Below are 25,309 nucleotides of genomic sequence, written 5' to 3'. Positions count from 1 at the left end.
ATTCATGTTATACATGTACATTCCGCAACAACTTTCTTGCAATTTTTTTATCAAACATTTATTTTTGCCCCCTTTCATATTTATCATACACTGCTATTTATGTTCTAGAATTTTAGTATTTTGTAATATTGGTAGGTTTATATTTTCTTTGTATGAAATACTCCCTGAAATAAATATTTTCAAAATATCAAGAAATAAAAATATCTGAAATTGGTGTTTGTACAATTTTTTTCTCGCTCATCAAATGGTATAAAGTCTAAATAAATGCCACGGCAATGAAGGTGTCCTTGGAATTGGAATTGAAAGCACTCTGGAAAAAATATTATATTATTGTCAGTCGTGTAAAATTAACAATGAAACAATCAAATTTCGGAAATATGAATTATCATTAGACAATATTTTACTTAATTTACATAGAACATTTTATTGTATACAACTAAGTAGAAATATTAGGCATAATGTATCACCTGATATTCAACAGAAAAAGAATTGTCCGAAATTCGAATATTGACATACATTTTGTAACTGAGATAAAAGCGTACCTGTTTATGTCAGTTAAGTATGATCCTTTCCTGAAATGAAAGTCAATAATTAATTGGCAAAATTCTAAATAATTACTTTAAAGGCTGTCAAAATGTGGGAAGTGTTGTTTATAAATTGTAAATAAAATGCTCAGATATAGGGTTTTAATTAGACTTGCGAGTTTTAGGCAAAACTTACTCGTGAAGGGTGTAAAGTATGTTAAAAAAACTCTGTTTCTTTCCGTACTTGGAATTTGTGCTGTTATATCCTTGATCGTGGAGTACAAAGGAGCCGTAAAGGTTCTGTATATTAGAGTACCTGTCATGAACAGACTCATTCAAACCGCGTATCATTTTACTTGACTGTATTCTATGCTTTCAAATGATCTATTTATAGATTTTGTTATTACTCAATCAGTAGAAATGTGATGTAAACAAATCTAAAAACATATCGATTAACATACTTTTGTCGATGATATCATGGTATTTTATTTCGTTGCCGTTATTTAACTTTTAAAATATTTTTACTCTGTAATTTCAATCAAACTTTGCTTAAAATGATTAACATATCATTTATTTTTATGAATACATTGTGCGGTCAGTATCATAGATAGAATAATCTACATAAACATTTTTATGTTTGAAGAGTTAATAATTTTTTCCCTTCAAAATTGTAAAATATAAAGCGAACAATCTTATTTAAGCAGCATTTAATGGTTTATGTTACATTTCGTTTATTCTATAACACAAATAAATTTAAAGAATTAAAGTCTTAGTTACCCTCTTTAGAGCTTACTGCCCAAAATTAGGGGAAATGTTTTCAAAATGTTTATTTTCACAAAGTTTGGCATAAACTGTATACATGGCAATGAAAGTGATACAGTAGGAGAACGTAATGTAAATTTCTGCATTAATTCAAAAGCGTTACAATTGTTTACTACCTTACGCGCAATATATATGGTTATTTATCAATGATAGGTTCCCAAGTGTGGTTTATCGTAGATTCTAACACGATCCGATTCGTTTTCCTATTAAGCATAGAAGGCTGAAAACAGTGAACTATTATACAACAAATCACTGTTCTGACGTCACTATTATTACGTCCTGACGTCAAACGGCATAGCGGCGCTCTTGAAAAGAAACCAATTGAAAATGGGCAAATATTTAATGAATGTCGTCAAGGATGTACTTAAAAATCCTTGGTAACGTGTTAGAATCGAAATAATATATCTCATTTAGTGATTTGCTCTTGAATAAGTCATTGTTTGTCGTTCAGATGTGTATTATTATATCACTCGGGCTGCGCCATCGTGATATAATGCCTTTGCATCTGAACTCCAAACAATGATTTATTCAACGACAAATCACTGGATGAGATATATTATTTCTTAAATAACCCGTGTTTTCTGAATATATCACGAAGACCTTAGGTCTGAGTGATATATTGTTTCGCATAAGAACGAAAATCTCGGGTTATTCTACGATAAATCACACTTGGGAACTTGTTATTTCGATCGATTCTAACACGACATACTCAACAGTGTTAGAAAAATGGTAACTACTTTTTACGACCATGCTACGCACCTGGATCGGATGAGGTCATTGCACGCGACTGGTTTATTGCAGAATAACCCGAGATAGATTTTGCTGTACATGTATGTTGGCTATTCGCTGGTCGTGTTAGAATTATAAAGACATCTTGCACAAAGTCATATGTCAATAATAACAAAGTCATATCTACTTGGCATATTCAGAATATTCATTTATTGAGATATTTCAACAACTTACAAGTAAACGGCAATTAGTAAACAGTATTTCTCCAGATTGCCGAAAAGAGAAAGGAAAGTAATATTGACATTACAGACTTGCATTTCTAATGAATAGATGATAAATATGCGCATGTCAATGCAATGCAAATTCTTAACGATTGTAATAATTATTCTTATAGTCATACTAAACATTTCTAGCCTATCCCAAAGCTGACTTGGGTGTTGTATGCCGATAAAATATCGGTGGTTCTCATAAATGTTTCTCTACTGTACACATATAACCTACAAATTTAGGTCTGTAGCAAGAGGTTATTTATTTGAGGGGAGTACTATACATTATTTTAGAAAATAAAACAGACAGATCTGTCACTATATCTAATTGAGAACATGGCACTATTTAATTTTTCTAATCGTTTGCGTCTGTAAACTAGAAATACACATACGTTCACTGTTTCTAGCGTGCCTCGACACATATGTTTTAAGTTCGATGTGTTTCAGTAATTGTGTATGTACATTGTATGTATTTAAATACATATATGATCAATTGAATGCTTTAATGACCTTTACTTTTTGTAATTTTATCAACCGATAAGGATTTATGTATTTGTAATCGAAATCTTACATAATATATGTTTACTCTTCTATTTGACAGTATTTAGGCTATTTAAAAACATCATATTTTCAAATACACTTTTGACAGAGTCTGACCTCAGAAAAAAGATTCATCTAAATTCTATCTGTCTTAGTTGCGCATTCAAGATAGACCAAGGAGAGTTAATAGAAAATTAAGCTATCAGTTCTTTTGTAACTACTGAAAAAAGTTTTTTTTATTATATTCGGGAAATTGGTGATCCTACGGAAGAGTTAACTCGAAAATTCGACTCATTTACACCAAAATCCAAGAGACGTTAGACTCACTGAATTGAAATTTCGTCTAATTATCTCGAAATTTCTTTGTTAATGAAAATTTCAACTACTCACTCGAAATTTCCACTTACGCAACTTGAAATTTTGCCTTACCAACTCGAAGTGCTGACTTATGGAAGATTTGACTGACAAGAAAATGACTAAAATATGGTGGCCGATTTGTGCCATTTCGATATTTCGTTTTGACACCCACCTAACGTCGCCCAAAACAGAGGAGGCCCGCCGAACATCGTAGGTTCAAGCCCCACTGGGACCAAAATGTTTTTCCTTATTTTCTTTTTTTTTCTTGTAAGCTTTTACTTTTTTCAAGACTTATCATTGATTTATTGTACAAAACTGGAAACTTTTCATTTGATAAGCGGTTTCTTGCTGTTCAAAGTGAATTTACCTCTGAAAACAGAAAGGGTAGAGTTAGACATCTTTAAAAATACTAAGTTACATACGGCAAAAAGCCTCTATTTTGCCTTCATTCTTTATATTACACATTGTGGAAGAAATGTAGGTAGGTTTTACTTCTACCCATGGTTATTTTTGGAAAAAGTGAGCAAAATTCAAAACAGACCCACAGGATTCGACCTTAATTTTTCAATGTTGGAGTTAGAATTCTGTCTCAATAAATCCGTTTACTTGAGGCACCCTTGAAACAATGATTACCCTTACACAGGTAAATGCGTTCTTCGGTGTACAACTCGTAGACTAGAAATGCAAGTTATGTTCATCAAATATATACTTATGAATATCCAACAGGGAAAGCCAAGTTCTAAAAACACAGCCTCCCCAAACGTAAACCCAAAACATTTTCTATCTTAATTGAGAAACCAGAAAAGTCAAATTGTAAGATTACATACATAAAAATCATACTCGCAAACTTTAAAGAGTAGAACTTTCAAATTTATTGTTTAAATGATATGGTATCTATTCGCATTCGCACTTATCTACACACTCGGAATATACATGCCAGTATACACAGTTATCATATTCGTAAGACATCGAACATCGTATCTTTGTTCTTAGCTTACAGTGTATAACACAATAACACACACACACACACAAAGCAAACATACAAGGACAATACAAACAAATAAAGGAACACAGTGGGGCACCGCCTTCGAACGGTCAGTGGCAAAACCACCACTGGGGAACTGAAACCGTTTTATTGCGCACCTAACCTCACTCTTAACCCCAACATGTTCCAAAGTCATAGGACAGTGTAAATAAAAGTTAGCCCCGCCGGGTGAAACCCTTACATACGCAAATGCACAGAAGGCATGTAATGTAAAACACAAAAATGCTCTTGTAGAGATAAATACAATCTTTAAGAACCTAAAACGCATGTACTCAATGCCTTTGCAGAAGGCAGAGCTACAAGAGAAACACCTTTAATTCATACTGCCAAGGTAAGCACTTTCGGAACTGTTTTTTTTTTTAAACTCGAATTAGGTTTTGATATATACTTCATTCTTACAGATTAGTGCTTTAATGTCTTATAAATTGGGCTATTTTAATAGATATCAGCATATTTAAATGACGAGGACAGCATTTCTTTCTGTATTCGCTCATTTTTTTTTATCACGCCTTTCTGTATCCACTTTTTTAACTGGTTTCATTAGGGAAGTGAAATTCTATTGGTTGGAGTGGTTTATTTAACGACAAGCTAGAGTTTTCGCGCCACTTCTTGAATTTTCTTGTGATCGTGTTACTGTCTCGTGCAAAACTATTCCCGACCGACCACCCTTCAATTTAGCCCCACACTAAACGATTAAATAGAGGAACTTGATTCATTAAAACGCATGTATTCTGTTGACTTAAAGCTTGTTTGTATTATCTTAATAATATTTAAAATGAAAAATTATATGTTTTGTAATTTTGCTGAATTTCATTTATGATCATCACTTTTTTTCTTCTTTTATATAAATGTGCTTTATGACACATCATATGTAAATTGGCATTCTCATTTAACCTTTCCATATTTAGTTCTATTTGCTCTTTATCCTTGTATCTTAAATGTTAAATTTGTTCAACTACATGCTTATTTTACCTTTTAGCAGCTTTATTCTTGTTAATTTCTGATACACTGTTGTCTGCAAGGAAATAGTTCATCAGCGTATTTTTGTTTTACTGTATCTTATTTTTTTAACTTGTATTCAGGACAAGTGTAGCTTATTGTACTCACGGAATTTACATATATAGCCATGTTTCTGGTCACAAGGGTAGTCATTCCATTTACCATATTGTACATCCCACCAACTCATCAGAGCGCAGTCTTCCAGGTCACTTTTATTATCTGGCTGACCAGGGTTCCAATTTTGATAGTCAAGTTCTTTAAAATCTGGAAATAACGTACGGATAAAATGGCATTTTTGATTTCTTTTGGTATTAGATAAATAGTTTTCGAAAAAGTTTTAAGCTTCCTCAGAAAATAATTGAAGCACGGTTTGTACGTGTAGTAAAAGTCACGTTTGTATGGTGCATAGGGTTCTGACCGATACCATTACCGTCAGAATCACATGCGTGTTTCTCTAAAGTAAACCTCATGTTTTTTGGAACGTATATCATATATAGTGACAAAGTGGCCAATAAAATTGCTTTCGATTTTCGCATAGATCTTTCTTTCTTTTATAACAAATGCAAGGGCTATAAATGTCATATAAATAGGGCTAGTGAGTAGATATCTGATGTGATTTATTCACTCGTTTATACAAACATTCACATACCTCAACAGGTTTTGGAAAATGAGTGACGCAAATTGCAGCTTCTAATTGAATAAAGGGAAATAGCTCCAATGTAAATGCTATAAGTCAAGTTTGATTTGCTGCAAATTGCAGGAAAGCAGCTGCAAGTATATACATACTTTCATAAAATATCATATATCCGCTCAAAGTGAAAAATTACAATGTTATGAAAGGACAAAAAAGACACTACTGTTTAAGCTATATAAAGACACCACCGAGAAGTCTTCGTCTTAGTCTAACTAGGGAAGTATACAACTTTACGACTGTATGCTGAGAATAGTATATCATTGTCATTCCTTGGAGAGACACATTGTCTAGAATCGTAAGAATTTCCACCACCAATTTAGTTGTCATCATTGTTCTTGATAACTTGATGAATCACTAAATCGATATAAGAAAAAAAGAAACATAGACGGTACCCTTTTGACATGTTTGGTGAATCAAGATTATTTGAACACTTAATTGGTCACCCAAGGAAAATATATATCAAATTATTTTGAAATTAGGCCAGCGGTTCTGACTTGAAGATGTTTAAAGTGATACATATAAGGAAATGTATTTTAGGAATTAAACTAGTTTGAATATTACTCGCGGAAAGAAACTATTTCCCCCACACTTTGTTTAACCGGAAGTGTTTCCAAGTACTTGATGAAATGTCACAAAAGGACGAAGGATAAAGTATTTCCTAGATAGCCTAGTTTCTCAATAACGGGCTAATATGTTCAAAAATTGAAAGAACAAAATAAAAGTTAAATTTCAGTTTTCTAATCCGATATAATTATATAGTCAATATTACTTGATGTCCAGTTCCATCTTCCCTCCTCAAAATAGTTTTGTCCGTCCGTCAAACCAATCCATAGTCCTATATCTTCATGTGCTTTGATTCGCAGTATCTACAAGAACACATTATGTATTTAAGTATTTTAACATTTAAGAAAATAGGGCTTATTTAATGTATCTGATGCTATACACTTCATGACACTTAGTCCGGAGCTGAGTAGCAACATAAAGAAATTTACATCGCTTAATGTGACCAAATAGACGCCTAATGATATATCCGACACTAAATGTATTGCTAAAAGAAAATACGCACCGACCAGGAATAGTTTATAAAATCTTGCTCTTCCTGTGAATGAATATCAACCAGGTAGCCTCCCCTGATTGTTAGACAGCTGATGTCCGCGTTATACCAGTCTTCAATGTAATTCGGATTAAAAAGGTAACAATGGTCTCGCCATGACAGTAACTTGTAAGTTCGAGGCAGATTTGCAGGACAGTCATAGTTTGGAATCGTACCTGTTAAAATAACACAGATATATTCATTCAATCATTAAACCGACTAGGCATTTCTTTCGTAAACCTAGCGTCTTAGATATTCTATGGGGCATTTCATGTTTATAACTAGACGCAATTTTGTTCTCAGTTACTCCCGTCATAGAAGTTCTTGAACTAAATAAGTTCTGAAGAGAAAACAACATAATGTAAATAATTCAGTTCTTGTTTCTTAAATATTATTACTGAATATATAGCAAGAACATATTCGCTAATTGTATATTTTTAATATATTCATTTTTTGTACAAATGAGAGTTCATTCAAAATTAGCCATGAATGGGATACCTTCACTATAAATTTGGCTCATTATTTATATACACATATTAGTGGAAACCTGAAGAATGCATGTAAAGTAAACATTTTGCTGTGCCAATTTTGCCATAGATCACGTTTATTCCATATGCAACTTTGGAATGCTAGAACGCACTTATACGGAAATACGCGATTGTAGTTACGGCTTCACAGCCTTAAATCAATGAATTATTTCCGACATAATATATAAAACATTTGACGGACTTTTAAAGAACTTTAAGTAATTATCACGTCATGAACCATTAACATATAATCTCTGTGTTTGATAATTACAGCGTGTATGTCACAATGATATTTACTTGATCCGGGACAAGCTCTTCGTTAACGATGAACTGCATAAGCCAGACATCAGCGTTGAACCCAAGTGTTCGGACTAGGGTTCGGGAGAAAAGTGTAATCTAAGCATTTTATCATGGAACGTTGATGGATTATAACAGAAAAAGATGAAAAAAATTTGAATTTCGTTTGTAATTTTGATGGTATGTTTTCTTCTGAAACATGGCAGCGTAAAAATGACAATTATGAAATAAATGGGTATGAGTCAAATTCAGTATCTCGTAATGAAAATTTGAAATCTCGGCGAGGTCATAAATGTTCGAAAGTACTCTGAAATGGGTTCGGTGTAAGTAATTGGAGATTTAAATGCAAGATGCGGGAATAGAAGTGATATACTAAAAGGCACATTTTTTTCCAAGTATAAACATGTAATAAAGATACAGATGACGCAGTATTTGACTGACCACATAGGTTTACGATGGATGATTGTGTAAACACGTCCGGTAGAAAACCATTAAAACCTTATACCAGTGGTTCATTGTAAATTGTCAATGAGCGTTATGGAGACGACGCAGGCATTTGAAGTTTTATTAATTTAAAACAAAATCGCAATAGCTTCATTGACTATGTGTTATGTTCAACGATTTATTCCCTTTTATAATGATTTCACTGTTCAATAAATACATTTTCGACGCATGTATCATTACAAGTCAGTTTTGAAAAACATGTGCTAGATCAACATGAAACACAAGTTAATGTTTCTGATGGTAAACTAAAATTTGACGAACAGATAGCACAAGAATTAGGAGATGCTATGTTTAGTGAGTATAATAGTATTGATGACATTGTAAATAATATTATTTCGTCTGATGTGGATTTTGATACCCGTGTAGACAGTATTGTTTCTTGTTTTAATGATAAACTCGTTCTGTTTTTGGAACAAAGAGAAATGTTCTACGTGTTAATAGAAATAATGATCGTAAATATAATATTCAATGGTTTTATAATGACTGCGAAACTGCGACAAGAGAATTACGAAGGACAAATAGAAATTATACAACACTCATGTCTGTAGATAATAGAGATCTACTTGTTATAAAACGTAGAAGGTTTAAACAGACAAAATAAAGAGCTATTACACAATATAAAAATATATAGAAAAATTATATTCATCATTTAGCAAAACCCTGCCCTCAAAAATTTGGTCTGAGATTGATAAACTAATGTCTATGAATTTCAAAGGAAGTAAACTTAGCAAAGACCGGTTTTATCAGTATTTTAAGGACTTGTATGAAGATGATGATGTTTTTACTATAGATGATGTAGAAGATCAAGTAAACCATGATAGCAATACCGATGATCTTTTTGTTCATGAATTAAATGTTGACTTTACTATTGAAGAAATTGAAAAAAGCTGTTTCTTCCCTAAGGAGGGGGAAAAGAGGTGAGTCGGATTTACTCACACCAGGAATATTTATAGAATGAAAGCATATGTTATCATCTTTGTTATGCAAATTATTTAATCATATGTACGCAAACGGTATTTCGAAAATATTTTCAATTTTGTAAGATAACAGCTAACGAAAGTGGTCTGAAAATGAAAATATTTTAGATAATGTACAGTTCGGTTTCCTTAAAGGAAAACCACGATTGACTGTGTTTTTGTTTTAGATAGTATTATTAGCAAAATATAAAGCTATGAAAAGAAAAAAGTTTTTTGTAGCAATTGTTGATTTTCAAAAAACTATGGATGTTGTTTATAAAAATGGTATATGGTTCAAATTTACTCCATATGGTGCATCAACAAATATTGTATTAAAAGTTATGTATGTAAATGTCAAAGCTAGTGTAAGGGTCAATGGTGTTTATCTGATTATTTTGACACATGTATCGGTGTAAAACAAGGAGAACCTTTATCTCCTCTATTATTTTTTATATAAATGATATGCGTTTTTAATTGAAAGATGAAACAATAGATACTTTTTCTATAGATGAACTGCAGATATTTTTATTATTGATCGTTGACGATACTGTTTTATTTTCATATACTGTTCAGAGTGAAAAAGCTGTATAACTTTGTAACCAATGGGATATTGTAGTGAATACCAATAAGACTGTTGTAATGCTATGCAAAAATGGCAACAGTAACGAAACATTTGATGTATATTATAATAATGAAAGATTGCAAGTTGTTAAAACATTAACCTTGGTGTAGACTTATCACATCGAATGATAAATTTTATCAGACTCCAAAAGCTTTGTCAAAACAAGCAAACAAAGCCTTATACTCTTTGAGTGCATTATTTGATAAAGTATCTATGGGTGACTCAGAAAAGATAAAATTGTATGATGCCATGGTACTATTTACCTTGAACTGTGGCTCAGAAATATGTGGTATTCACGAAGCTCCAAATACCGAGCGTGTACATATGAAATTTTTAAAGCAAGTACTGAATGTTAGACAGCAAACTGTAAAAGCCACATTTTATGGGGAACTAGGTAGATTTCCCCTTTATATCTTTAGGAAAATTAGAATACTGAATTACTGGCAAAGATAGAAAGAAAATCCAGAGTCCATGATGTATAGTTTTTAGTATGATTAGTGCAATGGTAATATTTTAAACAAATGGTCTTTAGAAATTAAACAATTATTAGATAATCTTGGTTTCGCCTATATATGGAACGATGCAAATATTACAAATGTGTAGTTGCAACAGTTAATACAAAGAGTTAAAGAGCAATATATTCAACTGTGGTATAATCATGTTTATAACATGACAAAATTAGATACGTATTATATGTTTAAAGAATAATTCTCTGAAGAGAAATATATCAACTGTATAAACAATGTGAATTATCGAAGAGCTTTAAGTAGATTTAGATGTTCTGCACATAATTTGTTAATAAAAAGAAGGCAGATATCGTAATATTGCTAGAGAAAACCGAAAGTGTACACAGTGTCACATGAATGTCATGTAGAACGAATATCATTTCTTGCTTATATGTCCACTATACAGGGACTTGAGACTGAAATGTTTGCCAAGATATTCTTGTTCTTGGACAAATATGCAAAAACTTAAAAATATAATGAAAAGTAGTCAAAATTGCTAAATTTGGCTAAAGTAAACGTGATAATGTAAGATTAAACGCCGACGACCAACAAATGTAATAATACAAATAAACATTTTAATGTATAAATAACAGTTAAGTAAAGATATAGTTGTAATATAGTTAGAATAGAAAGAGAAGGGTAAATGTGATACTGCATTTGTAATATAACCTTGACTGTATATAGTTGGTTGTATAATTGCTAACTCATACATTTTAAACTCATATACTTTTCTCATACTGTATGTTTAACTATACCGCCATACACAATGTATATAAGTAATGGCGATAAACATGTATATATGATTATGCCTTATAAACTATTGAATTGAAATTGAATTGAATTGAACTTTTAATATAAACTTCAATCAGACATAATGGTTTTTAATATAGCGATGCTTAAAGAGCCTCTATTGCATTTTTATGTTTTATTTACCAAAATACTTGTATTAACACCTGTTAGGCAAGCCTAATCCGTGACAATTTTTTATAAGATGCAAAAATGCTTGATGTAACCAGAGCAGTAGTTCTCAATACCAAAGGTTAAAATGTCAGAGAAAATTAAGTGTATGAAATATTTCTTTTCTGTAATATTATCATAAATCATTTCTGTGATGTTATCAGAAAGCACCTGTTACACGATTCAGTGTTGACATATACCTTAAATATGAGTAATTACAAATATTTAATTCACCTTACATTTGACAGAATGCGTTGTCCATCGTACACTTGCGTATCGATGATCTCGCAGTTTAACTAAAACGTTTAGTCAACAATTGTTGACGTGTAGTCAAACACATTGTCAATTACGTGGATTATTCGTTAATGTAGCCGAACCACGTAAAGACATGAAAAACTACACTCTAAAAGCTGATAGTATACATGTTATGAATATTCCAGCTGTCTAATTTTGCCAGCTTTCGCATCCTGGCAAGACGGACTTGTCAACTTTCGAATTCGGACAAGATGGACAACGTAATCATATGGTAGATAGTGTGTTGATGTCATATATTATCTAGTTTGATTGTGATAAATGGTTTTGAGATATTCTTGTTGTTAAATAGATATCATTAGTTTGCACAGCATTTAGTAATGCAGATGTATAATCCACTGTTCTTATCTTGTCAACTTTCGTTTTCGGATAAGGTTTACAACGTAATGGAAAGTTTTGTGTTGAACTGAATTGAGGTTTATTATTTAGCTTTATTTTGATTATGTTATCCAGATTTTCCTATTGGCACTTACATACTTACACACATAAGAGTACAATATGTAGGGCAGGCGCGGGCCGCAATAATTTAGAAATTTCCCGCTTTGTTCTTCAGCACTTTGAGCCTTTATTGCTGAACATATAGACATGCGTTTGCATACGTAAACGACTAGAAATGTGTTTGATGGTGGGGCGCCAGCAGAATTAATGATGCTTTTGGGTAGAAGTGGGGAGGTGGTATATTGCTTTGGTTTTCCTGCTTAGCTCAAAAATATTTCAATTGTAGCAATACGTTTGTTGATAAAGTCACTTTCTAGTATAGTTAGTATACAGACACTGTATAACTGGAGGTAGTAGATACTATTGCAGTATTAGTGCTCTCATTCAGGTACACAAGTACAGAGTATATCACAACCGATTACTGTCATTTCCGAAATTCAGTGACTGTGTCTCTTTCGATTCAGGCCGAGGCGATTTATTACATTTTACTCTACACTTCAATACTTAAGTCAATTATTTAACTAGGTATACTTGACGTACTATTTGATATGACCAATGTCTATATTGTTACACCTCCCTCAATATTACAATCAGATGTATAACTAGTTATAAACTTTACGTCACATTTGATATGATTACTGTTACTGTCTATATTGTTAACATTTGCTGTCACCATATTTTTATGCTGTTTTTTTTTTTTTTTTTGCCAAATGGGTCTATAAACTTATTGTTTATATGAAATAAAATTTTGATTCTTGAATCTTGTTAACAATGAGAAGGGTAATATTGTCAATTTAAATCTGTGTCAGTTTAAAACAACACTTTATATCGATATATTTTTAGTCATATAAAAATGTTCCTTGCGTATTAAAAACCATTGTACTTTATGCTTTATGCTATTGTGTTTTCTATACATTATATATAGTACAGATGTTAGTAAAATTTTCGAAAATGCCTTTGAAGCGAAGGTATTTTAATACTTGCCCGCCACATGTGCCCTCAAACAGAAATGATAATATAAAAGATAAATAGTACTATAGGGTGGTCAGCCATCAATTTTGGTTAATTTTGCAAACAATCACATGTAATAATCGACCATTTACGGAATGTTAAGTTATTTGACTCATTTTCCAATATAATTATTCTTCTCCAAAACTGAAATAAGACTTACAAAAGGATGTCGAAACACTTAGCAATTACTGCTTTCAAAATGCAACTGCTCGCATTACGCAATTACGTGTTATAACTTGTAAAATTGGTTTTGTACTCTAAACGTCTTTTTTTTCAGGAAACAACTACGTTTCTTATATTCTCACTTGTTCAGAACGTATTGCGAGAGAATTTTCCGTATTTCACTCACTGAATTCACATATCCAGTTGTAGGAATCATAACAATCATAATCTTCCCATTGACCAGATAACGTCATCACAGCACAGTGTTTCCCGCTTTCATTGTCTGGCCGTCCTGAAGCCCAGTTCTGGAAATCAATTTCTTTCCTTCCTGTAAACAAAAGAAGTATAAGACTCTTTGTCTTGTAAATATTAATATGCCAAGCTATGCGTCAAACACACTTAAACACATCAACACACGATGTGCGTCAAATACGATATGCGGCAAAAATCAAGCTTTTGGATGTTACATAGGTAATCAGACACACTAATGTGGCGACAACTATCTTTAGGATAAATGACTACTATATGGGGGGTTTCGACTTCCTTTGACAGTGGGCAAATGTGACAGACAGGTAGACAGCATTTTATTATACCTTTATATTTTAATTCAACATATGATTACAACTGTGGAAAGTTTCAGTGAAATCTACATTGCAGAAAAGTTATAGTTGAGAAAGATTATTAAAACTGTGATTAACCTCAGACCCCCTTTCTAAATTCCAGTTTGTTTAGTTCTCGTTTGGAGCAAACCTATTATTTTATCTGGGAACCATACGCCGCTTTTTATGGAATTACACGCCACAACACGTGTATCATTGAAGGTTCCATGTGCATCGCCACATGAATATATCTACGAATGTCTCTATATTACTTTTTGTTCTTTTTGCATGTGTAAATGTTGAGTTCTGCTCAACCCGGGGCTAGAGGGCGTGGACGGTAGCATGCATTTCCACTACAGTCCATAAACAGGCTCAATCAAAACGAACCTGCAACATTTTTGTTTGTGTTGTGTTGAGCGACCTGTGGAGTTTCCACTTTTTCTCTTTTACATACACTCTCGTTATGAAATTTTGTATGAGGTCCACTCTTTTCATATCAGTCTAGCAAAATGTCAAGAACATGACCCTATCTTTGTAATTCGCCGGATGTTCTAGAATGTTCTGAAGTATTGAAAAATCAGGGTCTATTTAAATTCAACAATGTAGAAAAAATTGATCCGACGTGCAGAACGAAGGTTTGTGTGATAATGATTTACCTAGAGGAGAAGACTATCTTTAGAATGTCCTGTAAGTTTGTTTACTGTGATGGTTTGTGTAATAGGGATGCACTTGGCAGGGTTACCAGTCATTACAATGTCCTGTAACGTTGATTAAATGTGAGGGTTCGTGTGACAGGGATTCACCTGGAGGGGATGTCTGTGTTTACAATATCCTTTAACGTTGAAGAAGTGTGAAGGGTTGCTGTGATAGGGATTCATCTGGTGGGGATTATAACTGCCTTTGTGTGTCCTGTAACATGTTAGTTTGAGTGATTGACTGATAGAGAGAATCTTTTAGCGGGGTTAAATACAACGACCTGTAACGTTGGCTATGCGTGCGGGGATAGCTGTCTTTGCAATGTCCTCTAACGTTGGCTATGCGGGCGGGGATAGCTGTCTTTGCAATGTCCTCTAACGTTGGCTATGCGGGCGGGGATAGCTGTCTTTGCAATGTCCTCTAACGTTGGTTTAGTGTGGGGGATTTTGTGATAGGGAAATATCTTACTGGTTTTACTGGTTTACAATGTCATTCATGCTACGTTGGTGAAGTGTGACATTTTATGTAAAAGAAATTTATTTGCCAGGGATATCTTTATAATGTCATGTATGTTGAAAATCTACCCTTGCCTTCTATTGTTTAGTATAAGGGTCTGTGTTTTTCTGTTTTTGTCCTAGGTTTTTATTTTTGTGACTTTGCATTTTTGTACAAATAAATGTTATTTGCACAACTATATGAACACTGCTATAGGAATTTGCTTTAAGGAAACAGGGCTTTTGAAACATTACTTTTTACGATGTAAACATATGTCTGCATTGGTAGAATAAAACTTGTTAGACATATGCTATAATTTAAACAGAACATAAATGAGATGATAGGTCAAATTGTGACAACTGCAAAATTGATATGTTTTCTTCTTAGTTAGTATATACCAAACATACCTGAAAACCAGGTCCAAATCCCTGGTGTGAAAATGTCATTCAGACCAATCCACAACCTACTGCTGCCAAAGATTGTGTAGCTTAGGTTCTGCAAGAATAAAAGTAACATCAAAATTTTTATCATACCTGTAAAAGCATTAACTCATGCTAAGTTGAATTTACAATATCATTTTTATTTAGTTCAAAGTGAATTTTGTAGCGGTGTGAAGGACTTTATATTTGGCAAATAATAAACCAGGAAAGAAACAATGAAATATATAATGTTACTAAAACGAGAGCTACCTACAAAGTACATATTAATAAGACCTGCCTTCCAGGCGCTGATGATAAAATCTTGCTCAGCCTCTGAGTGGATGTCAATAAGGTCGCCATGGTTTACTTTACAGTCTATCCCAGACACGCCCCATTTCTTAAGGGTTTTCAGCCCCATATTGAACTGATAGCAACTTGTTCCAAACTGATACAAAAAGGCTGTTCTAGGTATGTGAACAGGACAATTATTGATATCGGCTGCGCCTGTCAAAGTACAACAATTATATTCATGCAACGTTAAGTTTTATAGACAACATATTTGTTAAGATATATCAAAGAAATATATAATGGTATGTATAAGAAGGCAACGCAACAAAAAAGAATATCCAACAGGGAATGTCACGATCTAAGAACGCAGCCTCCAACAAACAACTCACAGCACAGCACGCATAGCAGCGCACACGCCTAACACATGCACACAAACACACACACACACACACACACACACACACACACACATGTGCGCGCACACACACTTTCGTGTGTAAATCACGTCAGGCACATTTCTGATATAATGAAATAGAATAACCTGAACATATTAACCAATGTGAAAATCATCATATAACTCACTATAGTCCCACGAAGGCAAGTCAAAACTTGACACATGAAATGTAGCTCTTTTTTTTGTACATGACTAGAACTTACATACATTTAACCATAGAGCGAATTGATGAATGTAACGTACATGCCTGCTTCAGTCTAGCTAAAACAACAATATGAATAACATTTAAATTGGCTCATACAAATCTTTTGTTTATTGCGTTACACTTATCTGTAATTAGCATCATTTCACGCCTACATTACATTAATGTTTTACGAAACAAATTAAATAGTACTACAGCTACTACACTGAGTACTTCTGTTGAACAACATTTGATCACTGATCACATCACTGAAGTTTCTAATTTGAAAGTGCGTATAGTTGACTAGCAAATTAAACTTCCAACAATGTACTGAATTCCAAAATTACATAAATAAATATATAATATATAGCGTTTCATCGCTAATTCAAACTCTTGTATCACCGTATGTTTTCCAAGTTATTAACATCATGCCTACCTACAGTAAAAGCCAACAAGAAAAGATATTGTGACAAAGTATGGGAAAACTCATTTTGGTCATTAACATTCTGGCGAAAACCTGGATAGATTTAGAATTAATAATTACAAGGTGTCTTCAGTCAGTACATATGATTTTTCTACTTTGTATACCACTTCACCACATAACTAAATAAATGAATAAACTAACAATCCTAATTCAAAAGACTTTTGCCAGGGCTGGCATTTCCACTAGTTGCATTGTAAAGAATTATACTATGTGGACCTGTGACGAAGTTTGTAAAGCCCTTTCGTTTATATTGAACAATAGTACTGTCGGGTTTGGGAATGCAGTTTTCAGACAAGTAATTGGTATTCCCATGGACACAAAGTGTGCACCGCTTGTCGCAGATTTGTTTTTTCTTTTTTTTGTTTTTTTTTTTTTTTTTTTTTTTTTTTTTTTTTTTTTTTTTTTTGTTATGAAAGAGATTTTATGTTGGGCATTTCTCCAGATACACAGGCAGACATTATTACTGCATTAAATAGTACATCACGCTATCTAGATGATGTATTTAATATGGATCATCCGTTTTGTGCTCAGTTGGTGGATACTACATGTATTTATCCCCGGGAGCTGCACTTAAATAAAACTAACAAATCGGATACTACTGCTTCATTTTTAGATTTACATCTCTCTATTTGCGACAATTTTATACATACCAACATTTATGACAAGGGGGTGATTTTAATTTTAGTATTGTAAATTTCCCAAATTTGTATATGGGTGTATCCCAGGCTACATCTTATGGATATATATTTCTCGGTTAATTCGGTTTGCAAGAGCGTGTAGCGATGTTGAGGATTTCAATGAACGTAACTTATTTATTACAAATAAGCTTCTTCAACAGGGCTACGTTTATTATAAATTACGTAATTATTTTATTACTCAAAATAAAAACCAATTATCTCATACAACACTCTTTATTCATCAAGAATATGCATTGATACTTACAACGATAGTTAAACATACGCATGATACATTTTGTAATAATTTAATTAAATTCAGTAAAAGTATATTGACAATATTGGGAGTTGATCGGCCGCTCATGACTCAACAAGGGTCTCACCGTGTAGAGTCGTTAAAAGCACAGCAAAATCCGTCGACCGAGAGGAGAACAGACGCACCAACCCAAGGCTTGCAAAAACAACGCAACTGCGCAATCCATCGAACTTCGAATTGTGAATCCAACCCAGCCCGGGTGTCACCGGATGCGGTCAAATGCACAACCCTAGCCAATGTAAAGCGAGGCAATATAACACAACGGACCACAAGGCAAAGCAATGCAAAACACTTTGTACTTTGTAACAGGTATCACTCAAACAACGCAAAGTAACGCAAGACACTTTGTACTTTGTAACAGGTGTCACTCAAAGGCAAAGCAACACAAGACACTTTGCACTTTATAACAGGTATCACTCAAATGCAAACACACAACAATTTCAATTGAACGTCGAGCTACCATTCCACCCATTTCGGGTTTCACCGAGAATGAGCGAAACCGCAACACGAGTCAATGAAAGGCAAGGCAAGGCAAGGCAAAGTGACACCACTGAGAGCAACGCAACATACGCAACACACGCAACACTAGGAATCGCCAAGTACTAGGGCAAAACCTTTTACTATCCAGTTAACACAAACTGGTAAACATATGATACCCCAAAGTACGCAACTTGAATGCAAACATACAGACACCGTATCCGCTCACCTCACGGCCGACAGAATTTTACCGCCAATATATTATGAGCGACAATATCCATCAAGCCAGTATTATAAATAAACACCTTTTACTTATAGTATTATGACAAGATGAAGAAAAACTAATATTAAGGTCTATCAAATGTCACAGTTAAAAAGCCAGTGTCCTACATAATAATTGTTACCACAAATAATAGCAGAATTTTCTTAGAGATATCTAACTGTGATCACAAAGTTTTTAAGTTCACATAAAATAATATTTACGACAGTCAATACTTCCTATAATTATTTTCCTGTCCTTGAATTTCATGTCAATACGACACATTTAACTTAAAAAGTGAAACTTATTCTAATAATTTCATTACTTCACTATTGTCTTCTTGTACATTTAGTTTATATATTTTAATATTAGAAATACGTATATTAATATCAATGAACTATCCCGTGCCTTTTTAAAGAAGTATAAAATCTTTCAAATTATACTGGAGAGTCTTATACAAATATAGTCACGCCCATGCTAAACCGTTTTCTTAAATAACAAAATTTATATACACTGCATCAAAATGTCTCAGTTTTTTCTTCATAACACGGTATGAACATCTCACATTTGGAAGTCCTTGGTCACGTAACAAGATGACATCTAGCCCCGTCATACATTTGATGGCTGGATGTGTTATCTCCTGCAGTGTTATTGCTCTCCGGTATATCACCTCATCAATTTACTTTGGCACGGTTTAACCCTGCAATTGTAAGTAAAAAGACGGCAGTACCTAACAACTCAGTCGTCAAGACCGGGTGGACAATAACAATTAACTTGAACTAAAACATCAACGTTAGCTATTGTTAAATAGATGGACTTTATGCAAATTTCCTTTACAACTTTGAACCAATTTCATAAAACATTCCACAGATGATGTAAGATCAACATAAATAGATCAGTAAAGTGTATATAAAATACTGACAAAGTATTCTAGCAAGTTGTTAAAACTACAATACTAGCCCGAAATTAAAGATGCAAAGCTCTATGTTTCGAAAGTTTCCTATAAATACAGGGTGTGGCGGGCGGGTAGTTTTGACGTTACCGACGGTGTAGCTAGCAAAATGTGAGAGAACTGCACGAGATTATTGGTATTTATATTATATCGACTGGGTACCAGTATCAATAGGAACCAGTTCAGATCAGCCAAGTGTAACAATATCGATGACACGTTTATCTACGAAAACAGACGACAATTTAATAAACTAGCAGACGGTAATTAACGAGCAACAGTTTGAGAAAAAATAAATTAAATTATTTTAATTCTAAAATAATTTCCAATATTTTGCTAAATTCAGATATGGTTTTAAAATACAACAGCAATTTAAAGAGACTTCTGCAAGAAGGTATATCAAAACCCGTTTTTTATGGGGATGTGCTTTACAGACTTCGTAAGATTTTGAGACACATCGCATGTTTATTGTTCAGCCCTACAGCTGGACACTACGCTTTCCACTTTGATTGTGTCTGATGGAATAGGCGGGGGACTCTATGTTAGGTAGTTCTTTAATCCCACCAGGACTGAGCTATTTTGCTTTCCGTCTTCTCACCTGTTTCGTCGGACCCTTAAGGATGTTTCCCTTGTTGCTCTGGCTTCTGCACGGGCATTGAGTACATGCGTTTTAGGTTCTTAAGAATTGCATTTGTATATATATACGATAATAAAGAGCATTTTTTTGTGTTTTACATCACTTGCCTTCTGTTGCCTTTGCGTATGTTAAGGTCCACCTGGCGGGGATAACTTTTATTTACACTGTCCTGTGACTTTGGAACATGGTGGGGGTAAGAGTAAGGTTAGGTGCATCATAAACCGGTTTAAGCTCCCAAGTGGTGGTTTTCCACTGACCGTTCCAAGGCGGTGCCCCACTGTGTTCCTTTATTTGTTTGTTTTGTCCGTCAGTGTGTATTTGTGTGTGTGTGTGTGTGTGTGTGTGTGTGTGTGCGTATGTCCGTCTGTCACAAAGCTTGTGTGTGTGTGTGTGTGTGTGTGTGTGTGCGTATGTCCGTCTGTCACAAAGCTTGTCCGCACTCTAAGATGAACATTTCTCATCCGATCTCCACCAAACTTGACGAAAATGTGTTTGACCATAAGATCTGGGCCAAGTTTGATAACTTGCCAAATCGGCCCAGGCACTTCGGAATTAAGGCCCTTGAAACTTGTTTTTATAATCAAAGCACTGAAAGTCTGATAAGTCAGTCGCGTTATAATCAAAGCACTGAAAGTCTGATAAGTCAGTCGCGTTATAATCAAAGCACTGAAAGTCTGATAAGGCAGTTGTGGGAGACATGCGCCTTTCTCAAAAGCATCTCTAGTTTAAGAAATATAATATCGTGGTTGTTTACTAATTGTTCTGTTTTTATAATTTTGATGTATCCTCATGATGATGATGTTGGTGATAACGTTAGGCTATTAATCATACCTTTAAACGCAAAAGTAAAATATGGTGATGATGATGATGATGGTGGCGGTTATGATAATGATGTTTAGACTATGAATTTTACTGTACATTGGGTAATGATTACAGCAGTACTATGTTGACCTTCTGAAACTGGAAATGGTTTGAAAATTAACCATGCATTAAGTATTAGATTGCGTCACATTATACAGCAGTACAATCTATTGTTTATGTTTTATTTTTAAACAGGTATTGAAAGTAAATTTCATTTGGGTGATGGGTAAAGAAAACAGGCATGTGGACAATAGAAATTTATGCTGGTGTTGGGTAAAGTAGTTAAAATATGTTATTTGGTAACAATGCCTGAAGGTAAGTAGTCAGGTAAAAGCTACCTGTTATTAAACCGTTGTCTTTGGTCCCTTTTGTTCTACCATCTAAATCGGTTTTGACCACATTATTTATGTTAACGCTTTTTATCAAAAACTATTTTGATGTGGTTGTTGTAGAAGCGGAAGATAAAATTTCGATGTTATTGAAAAGTTGTTTTTGGTCCGTTTTGTTCTACCGTATATGATACAGACTATACATTGGTTTATGTCCGTAATATCTATATTTACGCTTGTAATTAAACTTTTTTGCTGTGGCTTTTGTTAAATCAAAATTTCTAAGGAGGTTAAATTGATCGAACTGATTTGAACGGCATATGTCATACAAATTTTGCTTTCGAACTGCGACTTTGACTGCGTTTTCAGTGCTAGATGGTTCCTGTGCATGCATGTATTATGTAAAAATAAAAATAATCCCTATCACGGCTTAGTCGTACAGGAATTGCAGTAAAATTAATTCTTGAATATTGCATCAGTATGGTATCTTAATGCCGCAATCTAGTTAATAATTTTCGTCCACAATGCCAAATCTAGGGCTGTGCGCTTTGTGACTTCATCGTTATAACGAAATCATTCATCAATAATCAAAAACTGTATAGTATTTCTATTATTTAGCGGCGTTAAACCCAACATAATAGATAATAATTTTGATATTATATTTACTTTTATTTAGATGCTTGTGTATGCAGCTTCTATGTCCTCTTGTCACAGGCGTTGTGCTGTCGATATATGCTATTATACCGGAGCCAAGGAAGAAGCACTGTCGAGTCAAACAGTACACCAGGAATAGAAGGGCAGCCTGAGAGCACTGTGGAACCATTTGGAGGATTGCATGAGAGACTTTGCTTAATCTAAATATACACTCGGAGTGGCAGGGTGGCATGACCTCGGTAGAGTTCTTTCACCTTAGACTGGTGAAAGTAAATTGAAACTTTGCTAGCAGGGTAAGCAAAACACTATTAAGTAAAACTTTTGATCTATTCAAATATTGAATAATGGCTGAATTATAATGTACGTGTCTTATAAAGATTACCGCCTGACCTATTTCGGGTTAGATCCAACAAGTTTATGACGGAAAAAGTAACTGCTGCATAGTGTTGATTAGATAAAATCAAGAGAAATAATGGTCAAAAAGAGTTGAATATAGCTTATATTGCCATCTTTGAAAGTAAATTGTCCATGTTTCCGAAACCCGGTTTATTATTATTACTATTATTATTATTATTATACCAGATTTATATAGCGCCCTTTTAATGATAAACACGTTCAAAGGCGCTTTACATATAGCTAACGCAGCCACACAGGGCACAAAATTCATCCTCTACCAGTACAGACAAAGAGCGATCTGATCAGAAGGACAGTGTGAGAAAAGCCCCCATAACAGATAGAGAGAAATCCTTTTAGGTACAGGCCTGTCCGGCTAACTTAGCCTAGCTCTTTGCGAATAGACACCCTGGTTCTTTAACGTGCGCGGTGTATAGCACCGATACACGCGAAGCCATATTTCCTGGGAAGAACCAGCACAGGTCTCTTAGTTAGATGGGAGACACTCAAGAGCATCTCAGAAATTTCCAGTATCTGGACCGGGACCTCTGGATTGACATTCAAGCGTGTTACCACTAGACCACCGGCCCAACGGTGTATGGTGCCCCTAACTTCACCTTTACACCCACGCCATATTCTAAAGTCACAGGACAGTGCAAATGAGTTATTCCCGTCAGGCAGATCTCTAACACATATAAACGCAACAGAAGGCAAGTTATGTAAAACACAAAAGTTATGTTGTAAATTGATATCATGAAAAAGCAAACATTGAGAACTAACACATAAGTACTTAATGCCTTTACACGTTTGATTACATTTTCGAGTTTAGAAAAAGTTCTTCTATGTAGATTTTAATGAGAATAAAATCTGGAAAGTAGATCCCTCGGAAGCACTGAGAACAAGGCAACAGTAAAAATTAGAAAGACTTACAAAATGAGACGGATAGAATTAAAATCACCACAAAACTCTCCATCTTATCGTTTCCGTGCAGCAATCGGTAAAATTCCTACAAAAAAGCAACGGTTGTAATTAAGTTTAAATAATTACACATGTGGGCAAAGTAATTACAAGGAATATCAAAATTAGATATCAGAAATCCTCAAAAAGACTAACCCGTTGTGTGATTAATGACAGTCACTGTAGCTATCACTCAAGGGCAAACGTATTTGCGCAGTAGTTGCCTTCTTTCTGCTTTAGCTTTTATTCAGATCTGTCAACGAGTTTGTTGCCTTCAACAACAGTGTTATAGAATGTTTATAAAGTCGACTAGCAGTATATTTAAATGCAAATTTTAAAAGGAATTAGTCAAAATTAAGATATTCACTATAGATCTAAACTTTACCTTCGATTTATCTGAACTTGGGAAGACTAAGTTTGTTTTCAGAGTTAGCTACAGGAATTTAGCTATTTCAAATGTAATTCAAGCTCTGCATAGAGAAGGTCATTAGAGTTTTACAAAATTACTTTAATGAGTGATGTTTTACCTTCTTTCGTGCTATTGTTTAAAAAAGGAAATAGTAGAGAGAAATGAAAAAAAGTCAGAAAAAAAACGTTCTAGATGAATTATTCATTTGTTAATTGATTACGTCCTTCTCGGCTCTAGCATTCTGTTTTCATTGCTTCGAAACGGTGCATTACACTTTTAAAAAGTATTAGAGGCTATGGAGGCTAGGGAGAGATAAAATTTTTAAAAGCTAAAATATTTTTGAATACTAAAATAATATGTTTAAGCAATACAAGTTACTCACTTGTTCGTTGCGAAGTTGATTTCTTTTATACTTAGTCCAACTTTGATAGAAAAACTGATTCACTTTATAAGCAAACAACTACACTTAACAATTACGACGCAGTTAAATAGACATAACAAATAGTCTACAATATCTACTGAGCTGCGGGAAAACAAGATCAATATTTGTAAACATGTTGAAGATTCATAATACATCGCAGGCATCATTTGCATCATTTGCATTCACCAATATCTGTATCTATGTCTAGATCTGTATCTATGTCTGTATCTATTATAAGATTCTTTCACTGGTTATAGGTGTAGATGGGAATTTCCGGCCTCGAGGGTAACTGTTTAGGCGGTCACGAGGTTCCTACCGAGTTACCGCCTAAACAGTTACCCGAGAGCCGGATATTCCCATCTGCACCTTTAACCAGTGACAGAATCTTTTTTCTTGCATACCGATATCAAGATATAATGATAAGAATAAAATCAGTCGAACAGCTTTATTTTTAGAATTATTTGTTACAGCAGCGTATTTAAACAAAGCGCGGGAAAGCAACGTCCGTAAACAGGAAAGACGTCATGACGTTTCAAAGACAAACAACAATGTTTAGTTCCGGTTTGGTTTTATCAGTTCCAGCGTAACGTTATGATTTTTTGGTAAAATAACGTGTTTTGAATCGAGAAATATACTATCAGGAACAAAGAGGAACTGTTAAGGTATTGGATTTTTATTCCGTTTTTCAAAATGAAATATAAATAACTACATAAATCTGTTACATATATGTAGTTCGTAATACGTCATTTCAAGCACGAGAGTCATCTTACACCCCGGGGTGTAAGGGTGTTAGATGGATTTTTCCAGCACCGGTAAAAATACCGGAAATCCCCGTCTGGTATGCAAGAAGTCTATATCTACAGCTGTGGTTTAGACTACATATTTGGTCACTGATGCTAAAAGCAAGATCGATAACACGGTCTGCAGAGCTGTAGTTAAAAGCTGAATATATAGCTTTATTTCAGGGTACAGTAGCAAGCCCTAAGCAGGGGGTCG

The 25,309-nt window shown here is 34.0% G+C and overlaps 1 protein-coding gene and 1 long non-coding RNA gene across 2 annotated transcripts; both read right to left on the bottom strand.

Moving 5' to 3' along the window:
* Positions 1-49: 49 nt before the first annotated feature.
* Positions 50-5,540, bottom strand: LOC123526499 (uncharacterized). Its single transcript, XR_008367318.1, has 3 exons — positions 5,391-5,540; positions 543-572; positions 50-310 (listed from the first exon to the last, which is right to left on the bottom strand). It is a non-coding gene; the product is annotated as an uncharacterized LOC123526499 (long non-coding RNA).
* A 1,173-nt stretch (positions 5,541-6,713) lies between these two features.
* On the bottom strand, positions 6,714-24,428 carry LOC123559550 (C-type mannose receptor 2-like). The gene is made up of 7 exons (XM_045351476.2): positions 24,275-24,428; positions 23,457-23,532; positions 15,869-16,074; positions 15,559-15,646; positions 13,549-13,689; positions 7,043-7,245; positions 6,714-6,842 (listed from the first exon to the last, which is right to left on the bottom strand). Exons 2-7 carry the CDS (start codon positions 23,497-23,499, stop codon positions 6,714-6,716), a joined length of 810 nt encoding a protein of 269 aa, XP_045207411.2. The 5' UTR covers positions 23,500-23,532; positions 24,275-24,428.
* Between the last annotated feature and the right edge of the window lie 881 nt (positions 24,429-25,309).

This window comes from Mercenaria mercenaria, chromosome 15 (genome assembly GCF_021730395.1).
Source record: "Mercenaria mercenaria strain notata chromosome 15, MADL_Memer_1, whole genome shotgun sequence".
In the NCBI taxonomy this organism is placed as follows: domain Eukaryota; kingdom Metazoa; phylum Mollusca; class Bivalvia; order Venerida; family Veneridae; genus Mercenaria; species Mercenaria mercenaria.
Note: the sequence above shows the minus strand (reverse complement) of the source record. Positions and strands in the feature narration are given on the sequence as shown.

What these genes read in the sequence shown, in the direction of transcription:
- LOC123559550 (XM_045351476.2), bottom strand. Translation starts at nt 23,499, where the DNA reads ATGGAGAGTTTTGTGGTGATTTTAATTCTATCCGTCTCATTTT. An exon ending in TTATCATCAGCGCCTGGAAG is followed by an intron (nt 15,647 to 15,868) that starts GCAGGTCTTATT and finishes TTATTCTTGCAG; the next exon opens with AACCTAAGCTACACAATCTT. An exon ending in CAACTGGATATGTGAATTCA is followed by an intron (nt 7,246 to 13,548) that starts GTGAGTGAAATA and finishes TTATTTTAACAG; the next exon opens with GTACGATTCCAAACTATGAC.